This window comes from Daucus carota, chromosome 8, assembly GCF_001625215.2.
Source record: "Daucus carota subsp. sativus chromosome 8, DH1 v3.0, whole genome shotgun sequence".
In the NCBI taxonomy this organism is placed as follows: domain Eukaryota; kingdom Viridiplantae; phylum Streptophyta; class Magnoliopsida; order Apiales; family Apiaceae; genus Daucus; species Daucus carota.
Genome location: NC_030388.2, coordinates 33148596 through 33157497, shown reverse-complemented (window position 1 = coordinate 33157497; position 8902 = coordinate 33148596). Strand labels below are relative to the sequence as shown.

At 36.6% G+C, this 8902-nt stretch overlaps 2 protein-coding genes across 2 annotated transcripts; one reads left to right on the top strand and one right to left on the bottom strand.

Moving 5' to 3' along the window:
* The first annotated feature begins 2876 nt into the window (after positions 1-2876).
* On the top strand, positions 2877-4396 carry LOC135148213 (uncharacterized). Its single transcript, XM_064082482.1, has 2 exons — positions 2877-3315; positions 3770-4396. Exons 1-2 carry the CDS (start codon positions 2887-2889, stop codon positions 3905-3907), a joined length of 567 nt encoding a protein of 188 aa, XP_063938552.1. The 5' UTR covers positions 2877-2886; the 3' UTR covers positions 3908-4396.
* A 3462-nt stretch (positions 4397-7858) lies between these two features.
* Positions 7859-8695, bottom strand: LOC135148543 (uncharacterized). Its single transcript, XM_064083848.1, has 2 exons — positions 8173-8695; positions 7859-8052 (listed from the first exon to the last, which is right to left on the bottom strand). Exons 1-2 carry the CDS (start codon positions 8693-8695, stop codon positions 7859-7861), a joined length of 717 nt encoding a protein of 238 aa, XP_063939918.1.
* Between the last annotated feature and the right edge of the window lie 207 nt (positions 8696-8902).

The window sequence follows — 8902 nt, the reverse complement described above, 5'->3', positions numbered from 1 at the left end:
ATGAAAACACGTGGTTTAAAGATGAAACCGTGAAATAAAAAAAATTCAGAAAACATTAATGTTTAAATAAAAATATATATTCGTTACCAATTAAAAACATAATTATTGGCGATATAAATTCATTGATTTAAATTTTTTTGATAAAATTTTTAACGAGATAATTTATTAAATTTGAAATCAATAACTAGTACAAAACATTAGATACCATAAAATTTATTACTTACTCTTAAGGACGCGGATTTCAAGTCATACTAGAGCATTTTCTTCATTATTTCGGATAATTCTTCCCACAAATACTGGAATAAGATGAACATCACATTATTTTTGCAATATAAAATTTCATGAACTAATTTAAAAATACAAAGATATATACAATATATGATTCTAAGAAAAGAATTATTTTAACAGATTAAAGATGATTAAAGTATGCTTTCATGTACACTCATCATGACCAATTTATACTTTATCGAAAACTTTATATCTTAGATGAACTCAAAGATCAGAACTCAATCAAAAATCAATTAAGTCCAACATTCAATTAGATCCAAATATGAACAAAAAAAATAAATCCAAAATAAGAAGTAAATATATGATTATGGCTTACCGATTATGCATGAATTGGACACAAATCATCATACACATGATATATCAAAATATATCATAACAATGATTGTTGTCAATGGTGGTGATATAATTTTTAGACTAAAAAAAATGATAAGTTAAGAAGAGAAGAGGGTGCGATAGGTAAATAAGGAAGGAGAGGCTGATGCGGAAGGTAGAGTTTCAAGAGGAGATAACAAGGAGAGGAAGGGATATATAGGTAGAGTTTCAAGCGCACATAACAAGGAGAGGAAGGTGGAAACGTTTATGGTCGCTCAATATCCCGCGTAAAGTGCTTAACTTTCTTTGGCGTGTTTGTAAGGGTTGTTTACCTACTGTTCAAGTTCCATCATTCAAGCATGTTAATAATGATGATCCATGCCCTTGGTGTCACAGTGGAGTCGAGACTCATACCCATGTGTTGTTCTCTTGTGATTTCGCGAAAACAGTTTGGTTAAATGCAGGCCTGCATCGCTTTGTTCAACACCCAGTTCGAGATACAGTAGTTTCGATGATTTGCAGGGCCTTTGATATTTGCACAAAAGGTCAGTGTGTGTTTATTGGCATGTTGTGTTGGAGTATCTGGCATAGACCGAACAAGTAGGTGTGAGAGAAGGTAAATGGATCAGCCTTTGGTGTGAGGGCTGCTCCCACAAATTTGTTCAGAGATTAAAAAGAAGCTCAAGTCCGGCTGGATGGAGGAAAAATACATGGCAGTATAGGTGATCGAATCTGGGAGAAACCAGAGCTGTGGTGGTTAAAGCTTAATATTGATGCTGCAGTTTTCCAGGATGGTCACATTGGTGTTGGGTGTGTTCTTCCTGATGCTCAGGGGCAGTTTGTAGGTGCAAGATGTCAGAAGGTGGCGGGTGCGTGGCTGCCAAGAGAGGCGGAAGCAATTAGTTTGAAAGAAGCATTATCTTGGGTGATAGAACGACGGTATGACCACTGTATTGTTGAGACGGATTCTAAATCACTTGCTATGGCTTGTAATGGAACTCCACGAGAGGCATACTTTGGTACCATAGTAGTTGATTGTATTCAATTTTTAAAGCAATTAAATCCACTGCTAGTTCAGTTTGCTTATCGATCTGCGAATAGTGTGGCGCATGTGTTAGCAAAAGCCGCCTATTCTATGTCAGGTTTAGAGGTGTAGTGTGATAACCCACCTGATTTTCTCATTCATGTCCTAGATTATGATATTATCTATTAAAGCAAGTACGTTTATTTAAAAAAAACAAGGAGAGGAAGGAAGGGATGATGGTATCAAACTAAGAATGTAGGATATATAGGTTTTTGTTCTAATAAGATGTTACTCCCAAAATTCTCATGGGCCGTGGCCGACCCACAACTGAAGGACCATTAAGATGGGCTCATTTAGTAGATATCACAAGTCACCTCGGTTTACAATTATGTTGGACTGCCCTACATAGATTAATAGATGGGCTCCTAATATGAGAAATTATCAAGCCTTCCCAAGGAGATGGTGGGTGCTAGAAATGATGTGGCCTCTGGGGTCGCTAGCCTTTGGGCTTTCTAACCTAGGCCTTGTTGAGGGCACTCCATACTTAGGCTTGTTGGGATGATCTCACTTCCTCACTTGAAGACGACCCTGGCTCGGGAAGTATGTTTTAGAGCATGTTTGTCCGGCCTTAAAACAGTTTCAAATTTTAAGCTGAAAAATGTCCGTTTTTCTAATATGTCGGAAGCCGACTTCAAGTCAGAGACCGACTTAAAGCCACAATTTAGTTTGAGGTACTTTTTCGTCGAGTCGAATTTTTTAAACTTTTTTTGTTAAAAATTACTCTTAAGACAGAAATTACCTATAAATCACTTTAATTTCTATTATTATATTTTTAGTAACTCATTAGTCCTTAATAAGTCAAAATTACTCGAACAAATATTTTAAACTCCCAGCTAATCACATAAGTCACGTTAACTCATAAATCACGTTAAGTGAGAAGTCATAAACTCCGACAAACGGGCTCTTGTACATAAAGCTAGGAAATTATGGACTCGCACTAGAAAAGCATAAAGCGAGGCACAATGACAAGGTGGAGAAGTGGAGAGCAATATTATTCGAGAACATGAAGAGGGGTAAATTTTCTGATTTTTCTCAATTATCCAACATTTCATGCTTTTCTCAGTAAGTTTCTTTCTATAATTAGATCAGGAATGCTATACTTGTCAACATGTGTCAAGACATATTATTGTATTTATGGATTGTTGGATAATAATGTGTTTGGTTTTTGGGTAGGCAACACTTTCATCTAGAATACTGTGAATATGTTTACGGAAACACTGGCTGCCAAGTTCCCAGAATGCCGGCTCCCAGAGCCTGGAAGATCAGTTTTACGAGGCCGTTCTTCATCCAATGTCAAGGTAATTCTTGACACAACGAGTGCTAACAGTGGCCTAGACGCAAATGGATGGGCAAAGAAGGTTCTCTTGAGTGGAAAAGTTGTATTTGTGGAGAGAAACTGTTCAAAGGAGCCTATATATTTGAAAGAGCTAGAAGAGCTGGTGGGTAAAGAAAAGGTGAGGTTTCCCATGGTAATTGTGAATGGGAAGGATTTGTGTAGAGAAGAAGAGGTAGAGAGTTTAGATGATTTTAAGAACAAGCAAAAGCTTATTATGTCAGCATTGAATGTGCTTTATGTCACCGAAAGAGAATTGAAAAGCCTTCCATTCGGCAGAAGGAGCTCGATTGATGGGGTAGGTTTCTAAGACTTCGCTCATATATATAGAACGTTTGCAGAGTTATTCAATTGGAGAAACTATTGCATCAGCAATAGTTGTTGAATGTGTACATAATTATATTTTTCTTTATATTTCCACCATACTCATGGTAGAATGTGGAAGTCTAATAAATTCTTGTTGAACTTGTATGTTCATTGCTCATTGTTTGACAGGTGTTAGGTTATGAAATGCTTGTATCTCGACATCTAAAATATTTGCAAAAGTCAGATAGAAATGAAAAAGGAAATTCGAGATTTAAACTATGTTATTTTACATATAGTCGAGTGAGAGATATCATATACCTCACAACACTACTGTACTATGCAGAATCATAGAACTTAAAATATATCCCTTGGATAATTTGATGTTAGCTTCGTCATTGTCAAAGTGTTCTGCTAAAAACTTTTCTTGTTTAATATATCACTTTCAGGCTGCCGAGCACCTTTATCCAAAACACTGTAAAATTGTTTCGAGAGAAATTGGCTGCCAAGTTCCCACAATGCCGCCTTCCTACACCAGACGGTCCAAGTTCACAAGGCAGTTCTTCATCATCAATGTTGAGACCTAAACCATCTAACGACGAGGTGATTCTTTACACAATTAGTGTTGATAATGGCCTAGGTGCAAATGGGCTGGTAAAGAATATTCAGATGAGTGGGAATGTCTTATTTGAGGAGAGGAATTGTTGAAAAGAGTCAGAGTATATGAGAGAGCTAGGAGAGCTGGTAGGTAATGACAGGGTAAGGTTCCCTATGGTGACTATTAATGGGAAGGACTTGTGCGGAGCAGAAGAGGTGGAGGGTTTAGATGATTTTGAAAACAAGAAAAAGTTTATATCAGTACTGAATCATCTCTATCTTACTGCAAAAACAATAGAAAACCTTCATGACATGTTTAGTAGGAGTTTAACATTTCAAAGTAGTATTCAGGACCAGTGGATCAATCGGAGATACTCTTAGTGGTTGTGCTACTTTTTCCTGTTTCTTTACCATGTTTCTTTCAATATAAATGTAACTAGCTCTCATTCTTTGACTCTTTTGACTCTTCATCTTATTTAGTTCTGTGTATGTCCTTAGGCTCTTCGTCATGTCTTTCTGACATAAGCTGTATAGCTCCATCAGGTGTAGGTGTTGGGCTTGCTAGACGATCCTAAATTTTTCTTTGATACTACTTGTTAGGCTTGCTAGGTGAGCCTAACACGAAAATAGTATGATATTGTCCGCTTTGGACCGAGCTTGCACATATACACTACTATGTACACACATTTTGACAGTAGTAAGGGGGAAACAAATAAGACAAGCTATACCATTGTAGAAAGACAATATAACTTAAAATAGGCGCACCTCTACACCAAGACGAACTGTATGAACTGATGAGGGGCATTGATCACGCATAATAAAGCTACTGTTGAGCTATATGAAGCTGTAAAGTAATATATTTTGTATTGATTCATTATGATTTAACTTGAATACATAAGACTTGACTAAACCAGCCTTTATATAGATAGGCTTATATGAGAACATAAAGAGACATCACAAACATATTAAATCAGATACATATATATTCTGAATACATTGAACTTTAGCATACATGAATCTTGGAACACTGCAGAATCCTCCAGAATAGCATGACATTGAATATGTTAATTTCCAACATTCTCCCCCTTAACATATTGACGGATTCCAAGTGCTTCTCTTAACTGCTGAAACCTTTGCTTTGGTAATGCCTTAGTGAATATGTCTGCAACTTGGTCTTTAGACGGACAAAACACAAGCTTTATTTCCCCATCTTCAACTGCATCCCGAATAAAATGATGTTTGAGTGCAACATGCCTGGTTCTATTATTGTTAACAGGGTTTTTAGCCATATCAATTGCTGACTTGTTGTCACAATAAATCGGGGTGCCATCTTGTTGTTCACAACCAAAATCTGTAAATATTCTGGATCCTAAGCCATATTACTTGAGAAGTGGCTACTGCTGCTGATACATATTCTGCTTCTGCGGTAGAGCGCAACAGTGTCTTGTTTTTTAGATTGCCATGAAAATATTCCTGATCCAAGAGGAAAACAATAGCCTGATGTACTCTTCAGATCATCTCCGCATCCTCCAAGATCACTATCATTGTAACGAAGATGTATGTGGCTTGGATTTTGCATAAACCTTGATAGCAAACTTGCAGCAAACATAAGATCTGGCCTTGTTGTACAAAGATATAACAGCTTCCCGATGAGACTTCGATAATAAGTAGAATCCACAAAATTTCCACCATCTTTCTTGTATAATTTCTCCCCCATAACCAGTGGTGTCGGAGCTGGATTGCATTCAAACATTCCAAATGTCCTTAATATTTTCTCAGCATAGTTCCTTTGGCAAATAAAAGTATTTTCCTTATCTTGATAAATCTCCATGCCAAGAAAATGTCGTAGCAGACCCATATCACTCATCTCATATTTTTTGGTCATATCATTTTTGAATGCTTCAACCATATTTTCACAACTTCCGGCAAAAATTATATCATCAACATATAGCATAACAATTAATATATCAGTACCTTGGTGTTTGACAAACAAGGTTGGTTCATTCATGCTCCTTTTAAATCCAGATTTGATGAGAAAGCTATTTATTTCACTGTACCAAGCACGGGGTGCTTGTTTTAGATCATACAATGCTTTCTTGAGCTTATATACCATATGTTCCTTTCCTTTGATAACAAACCCTTGTGATTGATCGACATATACTTCCTCCTTTATCTCGTCATTAAGAAATGCTGATTTTACGTCTAACTGAAACAACTTCCAACCCATTCCAGAAGCAAATGCAATTAGTTCGCGAATGGAATCTAAACGAGAAACTGGAGCAAACGTTTCATTGAAATCAATCTCTGGCTGTCGTGAATAGCCTTTCGAGCCTTGCCTTGTTTCTTTGTACTGAGCCATCCGGATTATGTTTCACCTTGTAAATCCACTTCACACCTACAACATCTTTATCTTTTGGCCTGTCTACAAGCTCCCATGTCTGATTTTTTTCTATTACTTGAACTTCTTCTTCCATTGCCTTTCTCCAAATTTCTTCTTTGCATGCTTCCTCAAAATTTTCGGGTGCAATTGAACAATAGTTACAAGTTGGATAAATATCATTTTTGAGAGATTTGTACCTTTTAGGACTTGAATCAAGAGATGATAGTTCTGGACTAGATTGACTTTGTGTTGGTGTTGATGGAGGTGAATCATCCACATCATTATTTGAAATATTTGAATTCTCATCTTCCGTGTTTGTTGGTGGAACACTATTATATTCAAATCCTTTTTTATCAACTCTGTTCTCCTTCCAATTCCATGAGGCATACTCATCAACTTGTACATCACGACTGATGAAGACTTTGTTTTCAGCGAGACTGAAAATTCTGTAGCCTTTGCTCATACTACTGTAGCCAATGAAAATACACCTCTCACTAGCTTCACCAAGTTTAGATCGATGCACCTTCGGAATATGTGCATAACATATGCTTCTAAAAACTTTAAGATGATTGAGTGACAGCTTTCTACCCCTCCATGCTTCAAATGGAGTTTTGCCCCAAACAGCCTTTGTTGGACATCTATTTGTCAGATATACAGCTGTATAAATAGCTTTTGCCCAGAAGGTTATTGGTAGCCCTTTCTCATGCATCATTGATTTTGCCATCTCCACAATTGTTTGATTCTTACGTTCAGATACGCCATTTTGTTGAGGCGTATATCGAACAGTAAGTTGTCTTTCTATTCCTTCATCTTCACAAAATTTCAAAAATTCTTTTGATGTGTATTCCGTGCCATTATCGCTTCTTAGAGTTTTGATATGACATCCACTTTGTTTTTCCACAAGGCTTTTGAATTTTTTAAATATAGAGAACACTTCTGATTTTTGTCTCATAAAGTAAACCCATGTCATGCGTGTATAATCATCAATAAATAAGATGAAATACCTGTTTTGTGCATGTGATGGATTTTCCATTGGGCCACAGACATCCGTATGTACCAGCTCCAATTTTGTTTTTGCTCTCCAGGAGACTCCTTTTGGAAATGATTGTCGATGTTGCTTTCCAAATGTACATCCTTCACAAACACCTTTTATTTCTTTAATGTAAGGCAGCCCGTGCACCATTCTTTGATTGTAAAGAACCTTCAGATTATGATAATTCACATGCCCAAGTCTTTTATGCCATAGGCTTGAAACAGGTTCATTAGATGTTGCTTGCAAGGCTGATGCATATTTAATATTGAGAGAAAAAGTTATATTTTTCATCTCAATTGTTGTCATCACTTGCTTCTTGTCTGTCTTGTCATAGATGTTGCACATATTATTATCAAATTTCAATTTGTATCCATTCTCCAATAGTTGACCCAAACTGAGTAAATTTTCACGTAAACTTGGAACGAGAAGAACATTTTGAATCTGACTAGCTCCATTCTTAGTTTGAATTGAAATAGATCCCATACCTTTTGATTCCACAAGCTGTCCATTGCCAAGTTTAACCGGAGTTTAAATGCTTGAATCAATGTTGCAGAAAATTTCTTCCGGTGGTGACATATGATTGCTACAGCCACTGTCCAGGAGCCATCTTTCATTTTTCTGATGCATCGTGCTCTGGCATGCATAGAAGGTTGTGTGAGAATCTTCATTTTGTTTCTGAAAATTCATCTGGTTTGCTTGTTGAATATCACGTGATCTGCAGTCTTTAGATAAATGACCAAATCAATGACATTTATCACATTTTGGCTTGCCTTTGAACCAACAATCTTTATTTGAGTGACTAGATCTGTTGCAAATAGTGCAGTGCAAAGAAGCTGGTCTACCAAAATCTGGCCTGCCTTTTCCTCTTGATCCGTTCCTGAAATTTCGAAAATTATATATTAGGTTCCTGCCTCCACGAAACTGAGTGATAGTTGAACTTTCTCCTTGCTTTTGATTTGAGATATTGAGCTTTGACTGAAATGCTGCTTCAACAGGTTTTTCAGATTGTCTGGACGTCCTTTGCTCAAATGATTTCAGAGACCCCATGAGTTCTTGAACAGTTAAGGTTGCAAGATACTTTGTTTCTTCAATCATTGAAACGATAGTATTCAATTTTTCCGGCAGACAAACAAGAATTTTTTCCACCTGTCTTTTGTCAGTAATGTCTTCTCCAAATGATTTCATTTGATTTATCAACTCAAAAAATCTAGTAGAGAAATCATTAAAAGTTTCATCTTCTTTCATTTTTATATTCTCCAATTCTCTTCTTAAGGTTTGGAGTTTAATAGTTTGTACCTTTGCATGATCTCCTAGATATTCTCCTTGAAGAATGTCCCAAGCCTCCGTTTCTGTATTGGCTCGCATTATTCTTGGAAATATAGCTTTTGTTACAGCTCTTTGAATTATTGACAGAGCACTGGCATCGGTTTGTCTTTATTTCTCCAAATTCTTTTGATCCGCATCTGAAATAACAGCATCATCAGGAGGTTCTTTGTATCCCTTCTCTACGATCTCCCATTGTGTAAGAGACCTGAAAATGGTCTTCATTTTAACTGACCAGAACTCATAATC